We start from the raw sequence: 19,885 nt of genomic DNA on the forward strand, positions 1-19,885 counted from the left end.
CCTCCTCCTTGTACAGCTCTGAAAAAGTGTAATCCACCAGTATTGCAGATAAGGAAGTGAGAAAGCTTCAAAATATCCTTTTTAAATATTGGGAAGCTTTGTTCTGAAAACGTTTTCTAAGGCCTGGTGAGCCACATGTGAAACAGGATGCAGCGGATGCAAAATACCAAGAGGCCATAGTCTCCACAGAGGTTGCCAGTGGATTATACATCTGCCGGCTGAGAACTCCGATGCATTAAATTTAAGGCTCAGTATTCCCCCAAACAGTGAAATACCACAGTAATGTAGAAATAAATTTGTATCTCTGAACTACTGCTGACTTAGGAACTACAAATAGCAGTGAGGCAACAAGTAAGCTCTTATTTTCTGGGCTACAATTCTCCTCTATACATTGAAATTATCTGAGTTCTAAAGAAGTGCCTCTGGCATACTTCTCTGTGTCAAAACAGCAGGAGCACAGGATGGCATAAATTAAGGAGATAAGTAAGGAGGGCTGTCATAGCCAAGCTTTCTAACAGATTTAAACAAACTTCTGAAAAACTCATTAGTTTCCTAATCACCCAGTCAATATCTTCATATCTTGTTTTGTTCTGAAACAGTATGAGAAATTCTTCTCCAAAACAGTGATTGTCATAATTAATGCAGTCTTCTCCTTTTTCTTCACCTTTTCCAACACCAATAATACCTCTTTGTTGCTGTTTTCCCCCTCCTCTCCCTCTTTGGCTCCTAATAGGTCTTTCAGACACCACCCAGTCTTTAGCAAACCTATCCATATGATGAGAATCCCTGCATGTGACAGAATATCTGTCTCTTTCTCAGAGACATTTCTGTATCTAGCTGTTTCTCAGACTATTACAAAGGAGACAGTCTGATAAGACCTGGAGGAATTTACTGTAGCAGTGCAGAAAGACAGCAAATTTAGCTTTCCCTCCTCTGCCAGAAATTACTGCTTATCAATTAGTAAATGATGCTAGGAGCACTTTTTTTAAAAGAATGTGGGGCAACTGTTTAGCTACATGCAGCAGAAAAATGCTTTCAAATCTCACTATCACTACCTTTAAATTGAACTTATTTTTCGTGTCTTCTGTTGAAGGCATCACAATATGCACTGAGTCATTCCATGCTTGAGTGTTTTGCTAAATGACAGGCAATAATCCTGGAAGAAAAAAAAAGATTTCAAGTTACCTCACTACGTCTGAAAAGATAACAAGGACACATGAGACTCAGATGTACTTGGAAGGGGAAGAGGGATCTGTAATATCATATTTATATATGAAGTGATGCTTTCATTATCTGCTATGAACCTGGATCATTAATAAATCCATTTTTCCAGTGATACAGAAAAATGTAGTTATCTGGGTTTGTAACATATGGGAGAAAAGTGCCCACAAACAACCTTTGTGTTTTCAAATAAGACTGTACTTCCCTTATTTGCCACTGTCTGCCTCGGACACAATAGAGATGTTTTTGTATATTCCTGGTGGATGGAGGATGTCTGTCCTGGCAGTAAAAGCTCAAGTAGACCTAGTGTGTCAGTTGCATGTGCCCAGCAGAGAAACTTCTCAAGAACAAAACCCTCAACCTTTATGTTTACATTTTTGTCCGTATAGCACCATCTACTAGAATCCCCAACAGCCAGGAACATCAGCTTCCAGACAAAACGCCATTCAGTTCAGTCAAAACTTATGACAAACACTGTAGAGCCACTACCTCTGCAAATACCAGTGCAGCACAGACTAAATAAATCCAGTACACCTGTCAGTTGAAAAAAACACTGAAGCCTTAGCCTGTGCTTCTTGCTCTGCAGTTTTGGGAAAAGACAAAGCATGGAGGAATGCAAAACTGATTGATGAGGAAGCTGCCAATAATCACCAAAATGTTCCTCACACTTTCCAGCAAACTCAGTTAAATACAGAGAAAAAAGCCAGACCTCTAGCAATACACAGGAAGATCACGACCTGTTCTCTCTCACCCTTACACATTTGCATCAGGCCAACGTGAAAACCAAGTTGGACTGAGCATCCCACTCTTCCAAATCTCTGGGCTCCTCAGCTGCAGAACTGAGCTCCACGCTCAGCTCAAGTCCTGCCTCTACCAGCCCCAAACTCCATCACCCACAGACTTAGGACGTGGCCATCGCCATGCTGTGCAAACAGATGCAGCCCACAGGAGATGTACTTCCTTTTGAAAGGACCACGGTAAAAGCCATAGACAATAGGCAAGACAGAAAAAAAAAACACACACAGAAAACAAGTAAATGCCAGTTAGACAGTAGACATAGTTGGCATGATCTTCCTTTCATTAAAGAGACAACTTTATACACTGTTTCAGTAGTCCTTACCTGGGAAATAAACACTAAAACCAGTAACATTAAAAAAAAAAATACACAGTAATTAGCAGCAAATCACCTAACAATGGAAAAAAAACAAAAAAACCCAAAACCTTAACCTACTAAAAATTTGCTGTTCCATCTACAGTATTTTGAAGATATTCCCAAAAATAGGATCAACTGCTACAGCTCCAAGCTAATCAACTGGTGCAAAATTCTGTATCTTACATGAGTTACCAGTTTAGTACTCTGATCACCACAGATGTGTTAGGAAAGCCAACAAATAAATTAAAACCTTCTGCTACTTCAGTGACAGCAAATGTTACCAGCAAAGGTGTGCTTCACGTCTGATGAATAACAGGTGCATGAACAGAAAAACACAGAACAGCTCTAATGAAATTTGTTAAAGCACATAACGGAATGTGTTGCATGTTTAAGATGTCTCTTTCAAGACATTTAGTGCATTAGATTTTAGTGCTTTAAATGTTACTCTTGACAGTAATTTCTTTATGTGCTTCAGTGATATGCTTTGCTTCTGAAATCCAAAGACTTTCAGGTAAGCAAAATTCATGCCCAGAACTTTGTTGTTGGGTTTGAAAGTGAATTAAAAACGCGGAAAGATTTTATACTGAAAAATAGCGTATATTCACAGAAAACACAACTTATTAGTGACCAAGATATCATACATATCAGTGTTGCAAATGTTCTTCAATTATATTAAACACAATGTTCAATGTAAAAGTTACCTTCAAACTTATGAACTACATAAGTCTTCTGCATCAAATAAAAATTATCTTTTGCATACTATTATTTTCTTGAGATTCAGGCAAAGAAAAACTTCTGAATTTTTGCAAGCTGCACATTGCTTCATTCTACTTCACATCAGAAAAAGCATGGAGACAAGAATTGCAATATTCATACCTGCACATAGAGCTTACAGACCCTCAAAGGAAACACAAATCTCTGCTCAGGAAGAATTCACTTATGTTTTAGAACAAAAAAATCCTGTATAAGTTGTCTGTGGGTTCACAGAAAAAGCTTAGACAGAACAAGTTGGAAGCTCAAACCACTATTATAAAATGGAGTGAACTGCTGCAGAAATTTACAACATCCATTGTTCAACAGTACTTATTTACAAGGTTGTTATCAAAAAGTCAGTAGCTATGAAAATTTGGTTAATTTCACAAGCCAATCTGCTTTTACATGTCTTCATCCTATAAACATTGCTATTCTTGTCAACTCACTGTCCTATTAAGACCACAGGATCTTTCACATCAAGACTGACTTTATAATAGTGTTTCTGTCCAGCTGTAACTAGGAATATCCCCCATTTGATGGCAACTTTGTTAGCTTCAGCAGATTAAGTAGGATGTATTTGGTTAAAACAGACTTAATGCCTAAATTTAATATATGGCTAGAAAAAAGTTCCTAAGGGACAAACACAATGATGCAGTTGTCATCTAGAAAAATCTTATCAGTTTTTGAAGACTTAGCAAACAAGTAACAGGACAACTAACATGTTTCATGCTGTTAAATTTAGCTAGGAATTATGTCACTTTCTTCACCATCGAGTATTTCCCATGTTTCTGCAACTTACGAAAACATGAAGTCATGGGATAATAAGAAACACTCATTTTATGTGTTTTGTGGAGACTTTGTTATCACTGTGAACTAAAAGATCTCCAAATCATGAGCATTATCAATTTCTATAATATCCTCAGGTTCCATCTTTGCTTCATGGTGTCCATCCTGTAAATCATCCAGAGAAGCCAGAGCTTCATTTGTATCACTAGCAAAAGTCTCACGAGATGCATCATCGTATTCTTGCAGGTTAAGCCCTTTGATGGCTTTTTTCATCTTCTTTCCTAGAACTTGTATTCTCCTCTTCTTTGCAGCTTTCTTGTTTTCATACTCCTTTTGGTTTTCCAGATAGAATATTTCCTTGAAAGAAAAAAAAAAAAAGTTTGGTATATTCATTTTACTAGTGCTTCCTAAAGAGAATGTGAAGTAAAATCCTTTTTATGACTAGCTGAGCAATAAGTAATATATACATTTTTCAGAGTAAAAGTATGAGTAGAGATAGCAATTAAGAAAAATGCCCCATAAATAATTCTATTATATAATTTCTGAGAGGTGATCCTTCCTCTTTCCTCAGCGATGGAGAAGACACACCTGGAGTGCTGTGTCCAGGTTTGGGCTACCCAGTGCAGGAGCCATACAAACATATTGGAAAGAGTCCAGCGACAGGCCACTAAGATGGCCTGGAGAAAAGTAGGCTCCAGGGGGCCCGTATCTCATTAATATATACAAGTACCTGAAGGAAGAGCGTGAAGAAATCAGACAGGTTCTTTTCAGTGGTGCCCAGTGCCAGGACAAGAGGCAACAGGCACAAACTGAAACACCGAAGGTTCCTCCTGAACACTGGCAGATATTTTTTGACTGTAAGGATGACTGTATATTGGCATAATTTTCAGTTGGCTGAATTTCTGAAACAATCAGAAGCTGCCTGGATGTGGTCCTGGGCAATCTCTAGTAGTGGAGCCCTGCTTTGTGAAGGCCAGAGGACCTACCTCCAGAGGTCTCTTCCAATGTACACCACTCTAAGAAAAATATGTTTGCCAAGTTGAAAGAATTTTTTTTTAAAGGTGACCTGTAGAGAAATCCTGACAGAAAGTTTCTGTTACGCCTTTTTTTTTTTAATTTGGAAATGAGGTGAAGTGATTAAAGTTGCATCTTCTTGTGACTATTGTAAGCTGTGGAAGTTTTTTTTTTTTTTAAACATACAACAATCACATTTATGTTAATTCATCTCTTTCCCAGTACAAAATACTGGGATGATACATAGAGTGAGCTCTAGCCGCTAGCCACCTACAAACAAATAAGTGAGTCATTCTTTAAACACACTTAAATAAATAGCAAATACTGTTCAAGAAGAAAGTTGTTTTAATAGCATGAAAAATACCATCTCAGACCATTTCATACTGTAAAATGAAAGGCAGTAATATTTACAAGCTCTCAAAACTAAAGTGGTGATCACCACAAATAAGGCCTGAGAGCAGTTAAAGCTAGGTTCAGATCACAGTGTGACAGTCCATACCGCCTGGTGCTACAGCTGGAGCTGTGCAGGACAGAAGTATTTTACAAGAGAACACCATTAGTCCAAACGGAAAAATATTGTAATAACTAAAATAACTGTAGGTAACGTTACTGCAAAGCATATACAAAGTAAAGAAAATACAGCATTTAACTCTTCAGACTCGACAATCTCATTATCCCTGACAAGATTTTATGACTAGCAATACATAAAAGGTGTTCCTTTTGCATTGTGTGAATGTACTTCATCAATTGTTCTTTGCTTGTATTTTTAATATGAAAAGTTGGCTTCTTTGGAATATACTTCCTTTGGAATAATAGAATTAAACTTGCTAAAAGTTATGAGAAGGATTCAACTGTAATATTTCTGGCAGACTACCCTTCCCCCCCTCCAGTTTACTTTGGACAACCACTTGTACTCTTGACAATTTTACCTTGATTTGTTCTTCTTTGACACTGGGTGTATTCTTCAGCAGGTTTAAATAAACACCCCCTGGTGTTCTCCTCCTGGTACCATTCTTAATAGGGAAAAAGTGAGTTAGTGATAACAGCAAACCTAACAAGAACTTTTTAATATAAAAACAGCACAAAAGACGATGCTTTCTACTGAGACAAAGGTTAAGTTCTGCTGTGCTATGTGTTATGTAACCATCACCATGGTTCTTTTCTACCTGTGGCTGTTCTAATCATAAGAAGGTCAACTACTAGGTTGCTATATTTTGACAGGTAGTGCATGAGGCTTCAAAAAAAAAAATAAATCCATTTTAGAACATCACACCAAACTGTTCAGCTACACTCTGCTTCTGATTTTGGTAGTGAAGACATAAAATGCTAATGTATTCTAACTACTCTCACAGTTATCTGCAATAATGCATGTATTAGGTTAGATATTCAAAATATTCCTAACATAAAAGCATAGTACAAAGTCAAAAATTAATTTCATAAAATTATGTAGAATCTCATTTATTTATCTGCAGAATTTTGCATTTTTGCCTAAGGCGCAAGTTTCTCCCCACAATGCAGTAGTTTTCAGCGGAACAACAGTGGCGTGATGCCTAATACCAAAGCATGAACAAACCCAACTTTGAAATCTTTATGAATTATAAATACTAATTATCAGAATATTTTTCAACTACAATTCACATCATATAAAGTTGTGCTGCTGCTCTAATGCACTAATACCGTAGTAAATGACACTTTTCTACTAAATAACAAACACAATCCAAAAGTTTTAACAAGGAGCCTCAATTTTTATATCTGTTCTTGAAACAGCAGACACCATACTTTTATCAACCTAGTTGCACAAAATCCCAACCAAGACAAACAGTATACGAAATCTGCCTTTCGAATGATCTGCAAGCCAAAGAACCTGTACCACTAGGAGTTGTGTCCTTTCATCTCCTTTGTAAATACTTATTAAACACTTTAATCCTTCATGACAATAGACTGCTTTTAAGAGAATTCACTAGTTAGAAAGCTTTCTCCCTGATCTGCAATGATTGAATGTAAAAAATATAAACTATACACAAGGTTCTTCCTGCTCCTCCTTCAATTTTTAACTTGCCTTATAGATTGTTATTTAACAAAAACATGTGCAGAAACTTACAGCCTATTCATTACATATAGGATCTTTACTATAATTTGTAATATAAATCAGTGATTGTTTCTGCTCTCCTGGTACACAAACTAAAAGTCCTATAATAAAGCTAACAGATTCGCTTTTGCAAGTTACTTTTCGAATGTGGTATTAGATATGCTCAGCACAGTACGTTGACCTGTGACTGCACGCTGATTAACCTAAGTAGGCTAGTGCTGTGAAACAGCCTAAAAATAGAAGCTTTTATTCAGGATTTAGAATTCCTTACTCTTAAGTTTGTGAGGGAAACAACACAAGAGAAGGCAGGTAACACATGTTAATGCTGCAAAACATATACTGATCTGAGGACACAAAGTCAGGCAATTTCCAGTTTCATTCATCTCACTGTTTTCACTAACCCTGCTGATGGTTACGTTAGTATTTACTGCTAAGTCACTTTCATGGCTCAAATGAAAGATCTCCTTCCTGAAAGAAGGCCATAGGTTAACGCATGGCATCTGGGAGAACCTGTTAAATGTGAATGCTATGCGATAGTACCTGTATTACTTAAATGTAAATTACTTAAATTTACTTTCTGCAAGTAAAAAGCATCCTCCCCACCCCCAAACCCACAATATCACATCCTCCTTACCACTATGAACAGTCCACCATTTTGTTCCACTTCGGCTGTTTCCATGAGCAGTTCAATGGCTTTTCGCTTTCCAATTATTTTCACTACTCGGGCAATTAAGTCTTTCTTTGGCTCACAAAGTCTTTAAAGAGAGAAAACAAACAAACAAACAAGTGTACAGTCAGCAGAATTTCAAGTAAAATCATCCAAAAAACTTCCATAATCACCAACATATTCTGCAGGACGTGAAACTGTGCTAAAACCTGTGTCTACAAATTTAGATGTGTTTCAGTGGCTTCTAAAATCTGATTTTATAATATTGAGTTTCTAAGTACCAGTAACTTCTAAAGTATGCATTTTAAATAATTATTTCAATAAAAATGCACTGTTTTCCCTCTATTGAATTGTAAGAAGTTAAGTCATATGAGAAACTGTAAAGCCCTTTTTAAACATCTGAAATTACAGTATAAAAGTGTTACACCAAACTGTAACTTTAAAAGAGTTATGAGTACAAAGTCAGCAAGGAAGATGGACGTTACAGTAAATGTAACATTTAGGCTAGTTAGAAAGTTAAATCAAAAAGTAACAGGAGACAACAGTAAATGTAAAAGTTACCATCTAACATGTGCAACTCAAACAAACCCACATAATACAAAACAGGATGTTGACCAACCTGTGATCAAACCTATCAAACTATCTACCTAATTTATCAAATGCCATCAGAAAAAAAAAAATCACATTACTACTGAGTTAAATTGCCTTTTTTTTTTTTTTCCCCAACAACGATGTCCTAAGTAAAGAAGTTTTCTATTGTGAATCTGCATGAAAGAGAAATTTTTACACAGCATCAAGTCAAGTCACGGTGCCAAACTGTGAACTCCTACTGGAAAAAAGCCTAAGCCCACAAACCAAAACCACCTGTCCAGAGTAAGAGTTCGCGCTCTGAACTCTCTTTTTTTAAATGACAAAGCTAATTATGCACAGTCCCAAGCAGTAGGTTTAACCTTTGAGGACCAACAGATCACAGCAATTACAAAAATTTCTTGAAAACCATCTCCAGCCCTCAGCACTCTTCAGTGACATGACTGCTACACAGCTACATACATTACATGTTGAATCTCCCCACATAATGATAATTGTCCTAACCATGCAAATGTTCACCAAGCCAGCTACATTTTATACTGTGCTTAATCTGAATTCAAAGAATGATAAGGCATCAGAAAGTGAATGCTTGCTTATATTTTTACAGGACTGAGTTCTAAATTGTGAATTACTGGAAGAGAGGAAAAGGTTTCTCAAAGATGCAGACAACTTTAAGATAACCAGGACTCCTTGCAGAGGTTTCTGTTAGTAGCAGCGGCAGCCTGACAAAGTCAGATCTCCACCTAGTGCTCATTCTACCCCAGTACAACCCTCTTTTGGGCACTTTAATGCTGTGCAGAGCAACAGGGACTGAGCAAGATAGGAGGCAAAAATGATACAAGACTGACAGAAAACTTCTTTCATTTCCATGCATTGTGTGGGCCAGCACAACACAAGGTTATGAATCCACGCACAGATGGCACAGCACAGCTTAAATAATGGTGCTGTCATCTCTATAAGCACAGTTCTACTGACATAGTTCAGTGCAGCTATTCCTATAAGCAATTAGAAAAAAAAAAAGGGGGGGGGTCTTCTGCCCTTATTGTCATGAAGCTAAACAGAATAAAGAAAAGTTTATTACAAGAGACGTGCTCTAGGTTTTCAGATTCACAAATGAAAAGACAGTGAGACCTGATAACAGCATTAATCACTGCCTAATTGCTGTATTTCAGCATCTGGCAATACCAGTATCATATGACAGAAATCAACAACAATCAACAAAGCCAGCTGAGATGTCAATAGACAAATCAGTAAGTCTTTTAGCTCCTGTTGCCTAGTTACCAATTTTGTTCCTTTGCACTGCTGAAAAGACTACAGCAGCTTAAATCAATCTTAAATCACTTCTGTCATGTGCCCCCATATCCCCCTGCATCAGTCAGCCCTGCCAGTGCAAGCTTAAAGGAACCTGTGAAGCAAACTGATAGGGGAAACCAACTTACCTGAAAACTAACCCTTAAAAAAAGAAAAAAAAACACAAACAAACAAACAATAGGATTTTGAACAGGTAAGTTCTCAGATTCTCAGCTCAGTGTACAGTCAGTAAAGAGCAGGACTGTGAAAAGAATTTGATAATGTGCGTGGCTGGAACTTGAAAACCCTAACAATGGCTGGCATAGATTAGCACAGAACAGCAGCACAGTTTTACAACACAGAAAGAGACAAGACACTTGATTTCAGTGCTGGTGTCTAGCCCTGGCACAGCCCTCAGTTACAGCAGCAGTGAAATGTCTCTGCAGACAGGGATGTTCCATGCACGTGAAGCAAACTTGTTTCAGAAGCCGTGCTCTCCAAAGCCCTACACTACCTAAGTCAACTACAGTTTCAAAGATTTGTAACTCAGACAGATTTTCGTGGTGAAAACAGCATGTGTACATTGGTGTCTAACTTTAAATTCACATTTTCAAATACAGGGTATTTCCTAAAAAAGCCACTGTTAAATCTAAATAGTGAGAAACAGTATTTGTCCTTGCCACTGCTGTCAAACAACACATCATTCCAGTCAACCTCTACCTACCTCTTTCAAAAAAGAAACAAAAATTTGGACACCATTCCTGGATGCCTCTAAAAGACAACAATTATAATGCTGTATTTTCATTTCAGGACTTTGGAAATTGCCACAAGGCACTCATGCTTTTTGTAAATTGGTATTACAGGTTTAGCAACTAGAAAGCTTTTAATTTTTTTTGCCTTTGTTTCTATCAACATCTTACCCATATTTGAGGCAGATGCATCATTACCCAACTTACCGATAAGCTATTTCATCCGCCACTTTTTCCTCTGAATCTTCTTCTGTTATTTCATACCTTCCTTTATATTTCATTTCTTGCCTTTCACCCAGTCTATCTTTTACAGGCCGCTTCCGTTTGAGAAAGCCTTGTCCATTTTCTTCTTCTGCTGGAGTTGTTTTCTTGTCATCATGCATGTATTCATCCAGTTCTTTATCTAACGTCTCTGCCTCCTTTTGCTGAGCTTCCTTCATCAGCTTTTTAGCCAATAAATAATTGTAAGTCTCAGACTGCCTGCTTCTGTCAATACTGCCATCCATTCCTAGAATCCCAAGTTCAGTAGCCACTGCATCCTGATTCTGCTCCTGAAGCACAACACCCCAAATATTGTTGACCTTCTTACCACCTACAGCAGTTTGTTTTTGGTGGCTCTGGCTAAGTGGAAAAGGCTCAGACTTTGCAGGAGGAAGGTTGAAACATTTCTGTCGTTTTCGTTTCCACAGACAGCTGTCATCATCAGATTCAGAAAAGCTTTCATCACTTGAATCCACGCTTTTGGTTGTTCGATAAGGAACGCTTGGTGCACAGGATGAAATGCTGCTCTGGAAAGGTCTGCCTGAATTACTGCCATCATGAGATTTCTGGAATGAAGAAATAAATGTCTGTTAATCCAATTACTTCTGTAAAGAAAAAGAGCTATCAAGTCATGCCAAAAATTTCATTAGTTAGCAGTTATTAATCTTGATTTGTGGGTGTTTGGGCAGTCTTCTATAAACATGTTATGGACTACAGTTGACACGAGCATCTTATGAAACTCCTCTATTTTGAATGCTTCTACAGCATGGTTGCTACAGGAAAAAAAACAAGCAACACAAACAAAAACAAATCAAGAGTCACCGATCTGCTTAACATAACTTTTATTGAATCACATTAAGTAAGATTATTAAGAGACTGGCAAACCTACTTAATACAAATCCCAATTCAGACAAGACAGACATGCACAGAGGTTTTAAGGAAGCAAACCACCAGATAACTTAGTGAAAGGTTTTGTAACAGTAGAGAAAATAATGTTTTCTCTGTAGTCTGACCTGCCAGAATGAGATCTGAACTAGCGTGACCTGTAATGACCATAGTGCTCCTCAGGTCGTTAGCGAGGAGGAAAAGAAGAAAGAGAACTACAAACCCACAATATTCGGATGCTGCTCAGACTTTGAGAAGTGAACTGGGTGTGCTGATTCTGATTCACACAGGACAGGACATGAACAATTAGTGATAGTAATACCTTAGATAAGAACTCTGTTTTCACAGAATCACAGAATGGCCAAGGTTGGAAAGGACCTTGGAAGATCACCTAGTCCAACCCCCTGCTGAGCAGGATCACCTAGAGCACATTGCACAGGATGGCATCCAGAGAATTTTGAGTATTTCCAGAGAAGCAGACTCCACAACCTCTCTGGGCAGCCTGTTCCAGAGCTCTGTTACCCTCACAGTAAAGAAGTTCCCCCTCATATTCAGCAAGAACCTCCCATGCTTCGTTTTTTTCTTCTTTTAAAGCAAGAACATGCTACTGACCCATCGTAGTTACTTACTAATTTAGACTAAACAAACAAACAAACAAACAAAAAGGTTTTGTTTAGAATTTTCTACAAACAAGTCCAATTGCTGCAATATTCATAAGAGAATAATAACTCACCTATCTGATAGGTAAATTTAAAACATCAATTCAAACCTGCCTAATCCACGGAAACACCACTGGCAACATAACCCAGAATCCCTGTTCGCACCTGGAGGTAAGTTCTGGCCATGCTGCCCATGCCATTCTACAACGAGCACTTTCCTTATTGCTCATCCCAGGCTTCCCCCGGCCGGGATTTTTCTTATCACAAAGCTCTGCCCTGTGCTGCGATAGTTAGATTGCGACTTCTTTTACACCGAGGTTAAAATCCCTCACTGCGCTCACCACAATTACGGTAACATCTCTTCTCTTCCTATAAGCAGGGAGAGAGACCTTATACTTATTTTTCATTACAAAACACCTGTATTTTATGTTACCGCACACGCCGTGGGCGCTGCAGGGCCTCCAGCCGGGGCAGGCCGCCCGCCGCCCCCACGCGTGCCCGGGGCTGTTTGTGCCTTTTGTTCCCCACCAGAGCCGCGGGGCTGCCCCCTCACAGCCCCCAACCCCCAAGGGCCACCGGAGCCTGAGGGGGGCTCCCCAACCCCCCCCTCCCACCCCCAACAGCCCGGCCGCGGCCCGCACCCACACCCACACCGGGAGGCGGCGGGGCCGGGAAGGCCGCACCCGCCGCGCCCTCACCTGCTGCTGTCCCCCCGGGGACCCGGCCCCGGGCATGTCGGAGTCCGAGTCGGACAGCTCGCCGTCCTCCACGTCGCCCTCCATCCGCCGCGCCTCCAGCGCCATGCCCGCCGCCCGCCCGCAGCGCCGCGATGCCCCCGGCCGGCGGGGCGGGGACGCGGGGCGCTGAGCACGGCGGGAATGGCGGCGGGGAGGGCGGCGCCGCCATCTTGTGGGCGGCGAGGGGTGGTGGTGGGAGGAGTATGGCGGCGAGGCGCCGCTGTGAGGGGGTGCCAGCAGGCACGGCTACAGCACGGAAGGGAATGAAATGTACAGCCCGGGGCTGCCCCGAGGCACCGGCTGCTCCTCGGCGCCGGGAGCGGGGCAGGAGGATGGCCCGCTCCACCAAAATGCTCAGAGTCAATAAAAAGAAACAAATAAAAGAACAATCTAGCAGCGTGTGTGTGGGGGAGAGAGAGAGAGAGGGAGGAAATGTGTGTCTGTGTGTGTCTGTGTGTCAACCTCCAGGTACTCTATAAAACTATGTATCTATAGAATACATTATATATATGTATGTAATATGTACAACGAATATACTCTAATGTGTGTGTGTGTCTGTCAATGCATATAGAGTACCTCCAGGTACTCTATAATAAGTATAGGTATCTATATATCTATAATACATATTATAGATATGTATGTATACAATATATACAATGAAAATACTCTATAATGAATATAGAGTACCTCCACGTGGTATTTCCTGCAGGAAGACAAACAAGCAAACAAAACTTGCATTGGATTCCAGCCACAGAGACTTCAAAATGTTTTCACTTGTTCCCTTATTCTTCAGCACGAAGTAGCTCTTTGCTACAGAGCTTTTTAGTTCTCAGAACTCTTCTGGTTCCAGTGACAATCTCCTTCAAAGGGATCCAAGATGTTGTATATGGAGTGGTAATTCGTGTTGAGATATTAATAAAGAAGGGGGAGATGTGGGAGTGTGGCCATGGGGGTCGGCAAGCCCCGTGGTTGATGATAACATCAGACTCTTAACGATGAGGCCATCAGCAATGTAAGAGTTTAGAGGGAACAAAGAAGGGTGATTCCGGAGACGCCATGCCGTCTCAGGTTGCTTGTTCTCCAGCCGTTAAGGCATGGAAGTTGCTGGGTGTTTGCTGTTGCTGTTATATGCAAAGTTGTTTGACCAATGAAAAGTTGTTTGAAAAGGACTGCTGTGGGGCAAAGGGTACAAAAGGGGAGCCTGTCCTCAAGATGAAAAAGGCAACACGATATAATGAAGTTATGTCATCAATAAAGAAGCAGAAAGAAGGAATGAAAAGGAACAGGCTAGCAGAACAGAGACCAGGACGGGAACAGGCACATTGATCGCCTCACTGAGATAGGTTCGGCCAGACTCAGCAAACCGCTCAGAGAAGCTCGTACAGAAAGTCGCTGGAAATGGGCGCACCGGAGCTGGGAAGAAGCTCAAGCTGAGAGAAGCGGACCTGTGCACACAGCTGCCCCTCGCTGGTAAGCAGCTGCACATTATGGGGAATCATACGTCCTTGGAAACAAAGACTGTCCTGGTAACCTTACAGCTTATTCTCCTTATTAACAATCAGACAGTTTATGAGCCTGAAATATGGGACCAAACTGAGGTCAAGGTGTGGGACTCTGCTACTAAAAACGACAAGGTTGCGGTGGGATTGCTCGGCACCTGGCGAGCAGCTTCAGAGGCCTTAAGAGCCATATGGGACCACAGTCAGAAACGTGTGGTTTGCCAGACAGTGAGGGAGCTGCGGGCTCCTTTACTGATCCGACTGCTACGCCATCGCTCACCCCCCCCCCCCCCACTGCCGTCGCAGGCCTTTGCTGCTATGCCCCCTGGTGACCTGGACGTGCCTTTTGACCCAGGCCTATTGCTTGAAAAGGAGATGGATATGCTTTTCTTCGATCCGGGATGAACGGGATACATAAGGCTTGAAGACCGAGTTGCTTGACAACTTAAAGCAAGACATAGTGTTCAAAAGGAATGGAAAACGGAGACTTGTTTGTAATCAAGAAAAGGAATGGAAAATGGAGACTGTTATAAGTCATGGGAGATAGGGGAGCACTTCAACCAGGCCAACCATGCGCCCCCTGTCATGGACATTGATAGTAATAGACTTAAAGGATTGTTTGTTACCTTTTGTGATTGTACATATGTACAATCGGGCATACTCGGGTTTAGTATGTAAAGCAATGTTCTGTGTATTTAGAATGTTTGATGTTCATGTGTGCGTGTTGGTGGAGTGTAGACTCCCTGCAAACCCAGCGCTGTTTACTTGCCTTTTATACCTTTTATAAATATTTCTTTATAAATATTACTCAATTCAGATTGAGTTGAGACTTCATTTATAACAAAGATAACCCCAATGTTGAACGTTCTTGCATGCATTTTGCATGCGTTTGTTTTTCTTTCTCTAAAAACAGCAAATTTGCAGAACACATGTGAACTGTTTAGTTTGTCTAACATAGTGATAAACATTATCTTTAAGAATGTGGTCAAGACCAAGTATATCACAAAGACCAAAAAGAATCTCACACCCATGCTCTTTCCTTTCTATCATTGATTTTAGCTGAGCTTGAGAGAGTACAGATGTCTCTGATCTGAAAACTTATAAACTCCAGTGTATCTTGTTGTTCTTGTCAATATTCCCCAACTGGTAGAGAGTTGTGCAGTTGTGATTCAATGAAACAACAATGAGCTGCTGAATCTTTATTGTTCTTTGCCCTTTACAAAATACACTGTGTGCAGGAATGAAAAGAAATAAATATTGGCTCAGTGCATGTGTTTAACAGAAGACAATTTTTTTTAACTGTTCTTCTCTAAGACAGCAATCAATCACTGAGAAGGAAATGTTTCATATCAGTGATATTATTGGGATTGCTAATTCAGACTGAGACAGCAAATGAATCCACACTAGTGGAACTATGTTGTCTTTTCAAAGTGCTAAGCAAGTAGGACTTTCAAAACTAAAATATATACATATATATATATCCAAAAGATTTTAACCATGGGAAAAAACTTCTGGAAAAATTAGGGCTATTCCATACATCTCTTTGCATAACAATATTGCACTCGGCACTAAAGTGTTTCTCTAATGCGCGTGGCTTTATATTCACAACCATTCACATGTGACTGTTTTCATGAGACTGGCTGTTATAATGATCATCTCAGTACCCACTGCTTTGTATGTAAAGTTGTGTGCATATCTTCTTTGTCACATGAATCTAGGGTGCTCTAGGCTATTCCAAAGAATGTTGCAGTGTGAAATATATTAGCTCATTCTAGCAGCATTCCTGTTGTTATTACCTTCTCAACCATCTATGAAAATTTCTTTATCTCACCAGCAGGCAGTTTCCTCTCTAAATTTATGAAGTAAAAACAAAATCACTCTATTACAGTATAGATGAGAGCAAATGCTTTACAATTACTAAAACACTCATTAATATCATGTCTCACCTCACTGAGTCTAGTATCTATATATAGTGACACAATCTTTGTCAGAGCATGCTGCGAATGTCAGAGGATTTACATCAGCTCAAAAGGGATTACAAATACGAAATCAGTCAAAAAGCTGTATCAGTTCAAAGATACCTTTGGCTTGGCATGTATTTGAGAACTAAATCTGAGCAGAGATCACACACTATGACAGGGATAACGGAAGATTTACTTTATCTGTCCTGTGCTTAACCACTTTCAAAGCCAGCTATTCTTCACTATTTTGATGAAAAGTCAGCCTGCTCTAGTTTGGCTTTTTGTTTCTTTTCATATGTATGAGTGGGGAGAAGAAGGACTTATGTTTTAAAAGCAGCTATTTAAAATAGTTTAGAATATGTATGAGTGATCTCTGCCCTGTACGGCAGTGTAGGGACTGGCCACAGGACTGGCCACAGCCTCCTCTGTCTCTTTCCAGGGCACTTCATCCTCAAGAACAGGAAAAGGGACAGAAGAGGGGTGGGTCAGACCACCATGAGGAGCAGTAGAGGATCTGGTGGTGAGCTGGTGGTGAGGAACAGGGCAAAAGTGGGAGACTCTCCCAAGGACACAGCAGATCCAGGGGAAGCTACAGGGCTGCCTTCCTGCCTCGTGGCAGCACAGAAGTCCTGTAGGCTCAGCAAATGGCAGTCCTCTTGAATGCATTGGTGCCTAAAGTCAATAAGCTGGTGAACAAACATTGCTGTAATACTTTTCAGAAGGAACCCCAGCAGCCTGATCAAGACATTTTCTTGCAGCTTAGGCTGGACGTCATTAGGTCCTCCACCACATCTGCTTGGGGATTCTCAGCCCCAAGAAGTAGCTGCAGTTTGTGGTGCAGCCAGGGCAGCAGGGACTGGAGCAAAGCTGGGTAGTCTTGGAAAAGTGATGCCCAGATATGGGGTTGGAGGCCACACAGAGGAACACTAGGCAATGATCCCACAGCCAAAGGCTGGGATGCTGAAGGGTGAGGGGGACTGTGTGCAGGTGGGCTTCCAGGAGTTCTCCGTGCATGGTTGTGTGCAGTGGTGCAAGTGCTGGTGCAGGCTACGGCAATTGTTGCGTATGAGGATGGCCATTGTGATGTCCGTTTGTGATGAAACGTTTCTATAAATACGTCAACACAAAAAGGAGGACTAAGGAGAATCTCCATCCTTTACTGGATGCGGGGGGAAACTTAGTTACAAGAGATGAGGAAAAGGCGGAGGTGCTCAATGCCTTCTTTGCCTCAGTCTTTAGCGGCAATACCGGATGTTCTCTGGATACTCAGTACCCTGAGCTGGTGGAAGGGGATGGGGGGCAGGATGTGGCCCTCACTATCCATGAAGAACTGGTTGGTGACCTGCTACGGCACTTAGATGTGCACAAGTCGATGGGGCCTGATGGGATCCACCCAAGGGTACTGAGGGAACTGGCAGAGGAGCTGGCCAAGCCACTTTCCATCATTTATCAGCAGTCCTGGATATCGGGGGAGGTCCCAGTTGACTGGCGGCTAGCAAATGTGACACCCATCTACAAGAAGGGCCGGAGGACTGACCCGGGAAACTACAGGCCTGTCAGTTTGACCTCAGTGCCAGGGAAGCTCATGGAGCAGATCCTCCTGAGAGTCATCACGCAGCACTTGCAGGGCAAGCAGGCGACCAGGCCCAGTCAGCATGGGTTTATGAAAGGCAGATCCTGCTTGACGAACCTGATCTCCTTCTATGACAAAGTGACGCGCTGGGTGGATGAGGGAAAGGCTGTAGATGTGGTCTACCTTGACTTCAGCAAGTCTTTTGACACCGTCTCCCACAGCATTCTCCTCAAGAAACTGGCTGCTCTTGGCTTGGACTGGCGTACACTTCGTTGGGTTAGAAACTGGCTGGATAGCCGGGCCCAAAGAGTCGTCGTGAATGGAGCCAAGTCCAGTTGCAGGCCAGTCACTAGTGGCGTCCCCCAGGGCTCGGTGCTGGGGCCGGTCCTCTTTAATATCTTCATCGATGATCTGGACGAGGGCATTGAGTGCACCCTCAGTAAGTTCGCAGATGACACCAAGTTAGGTGCGTGTGTCGATCTGCTTGAGGGTAGGAAAGCTCTGCAGGAGGATCTGGATAGGCTGGACCGATGGGCTGAGGTCAACTGCATGAAGTTTAACAAGGCCAAGTGCCGGGTCCTGCACCTGGGGCGCAATAACCCCAAGCAGAGCTACAGGCTGGGAGAGGAATGGTTGGAAAGCTGCCAGGCAGAGAAGGACCTGGGAGTGATGGTGGACAGTCGGCTGAATATGAGCCAGCAGTGTGCTCAGGTGGCCAAGAAGGCCAACGGCATCCTGGCTTGTATTAGGAACAGCGTGACCAGCAGGGCTAGGGAGGTGATCGTCCCCCTGTACTCAGCTCTGGTGAGGCCGCACCTCGAGTACTGTGTTCAGTTTTGGGCCCCTCGCTACAAGAAGGACATGGAGGTGCTTGAGCGGGTGCAGAGAAGGGCGACGAAGCTGGTGAGGGGCCTGGAGAACAAGTCCTACGAGGAGCGGCTGAGGGAGCTGGGCTTGTTCAGCCTGGAGAAGAGGAGGCTCAGGGGTGACCTTGTTGCTCTTTACAGATACCTTAAAGGAGGCTGTAGAGAGGTGGGGGTTGGCCTGTTCTCCCACGTGCCTGGTGACAGGACGAGGGGGAATGGGCTTAAGTTGAGCCAGGGGAGTTTTAGGTTAGATGTTAGGAAGAACTTCTTTACAGAAAGGGTTGTGAGGCATTGGAACAGGCTGCCCAGGGAAGTGGTGGAGTCACCATCCCTGGAAGTCTTCAAAAGACGCTTAGATGTAGAGCTTAGGGATATGGTTTAGTGGAGGGCTGTTAGCGTTAGGTTGGAGGTTGGACTCGATGACCTTGAGGTCTCTTCCAACCTAGAAATTCTGTGATTCTGTGATTCTGTCCCTGACTGGCAGACAGTGATGTCTGCAAGTGATGGATTGTGACCACGTGGTCATCACTGCTGATATGTGGGTGCATAGTCTCACTGTACCAGCTTGCGCCTGCACTCCAGCTAAGCGTGGTTTGGAGGTCTGCAGTGAGGAGCAAGGGTTGCCTGGGTACTGGCGCTGTGCTTTGGGAGTTGCTGGAGCAACCCTCAAACCAGCAGAGCTTCTCCCACGGCCCTGCCTGGTTCAGGCAGCCAGGGCACCCGGGAGGTGATCTTGGAAGAGCAGAGGTGAGCGCTGTGGGGACACATCCCCCTGGTCATCTGTAAGGGTTTCTTCCTCGAGGGTGCTGAACAATTCTTCCACCACTCCCCAGCTCAGCCGATGACCTTGTCCTCTCCTCCTTTTGTAGTGTGACAGAAGCTGCTGCAGCACCAGTGGGAGGGAGCAGCTTGTCGTCCCACTTCTGCCCAGCCTTTCAGATCACGTGGAGAACATGGCCTCAGCACTGGATAAGCGCTGCCCAATCTGCCTAGACACATGGAGTAATGCTGGCTATGTACTGCCGTGCCTGCACCGGTTTTGTTTTAAATGCATCCAGCGCTGGGCAGAGAGGAAGCCCGAGTGCCCCCTTTGCAAGGGGAGAGTGACCTCCATTGTGCACTCGCTGCAGGCAG

At 42.3% G+C, this 19,885-nt stretch overlaps 1 protein-coding gene across 1 annotated transcript; it reads right to left on the reverse strand.

Moving 5' to 3' along the window:
* Positions 1–2,950: 2,950 nt before the first annotated feature.
* Positions 2,951–12,990, reverse strand: PHAX (phosphorylated adaptor for RNA export). Its single transcript, XM_084503876.1, has 5 exons — positions 12,814–12,990; positions 10,518–11,137; positions 7,651–7,771; positions 5,857–5,940; positions 2,951–4,270 (listed from the first exon to the last, which is right to left on the reverse strand). Exons 1-5 carry the CDS (start codon positions 12,916–12,918, stop codon positions 4,001–4,003), a joined length of 1,200 nt encoding a protein of 399 aa, XP_084360002.1. The 5' UTR covers positions 12,919–12,990; the 3' UTR covers positions 2,951–4,000.
* Between the last annotated feature and the right edge of the window lie 6,895 nt (positions 12,991–19,885).

Source organism: Aythya ferina (assembly GCF_964211825.1).
Source record: "Aythya ferina genome assembly, chromosome: Z".
NCBI lineage: Eukaryota > Metazoa > Chordata > Aves > Anseriformes > Anatidae > Aythya > Aythya ferina.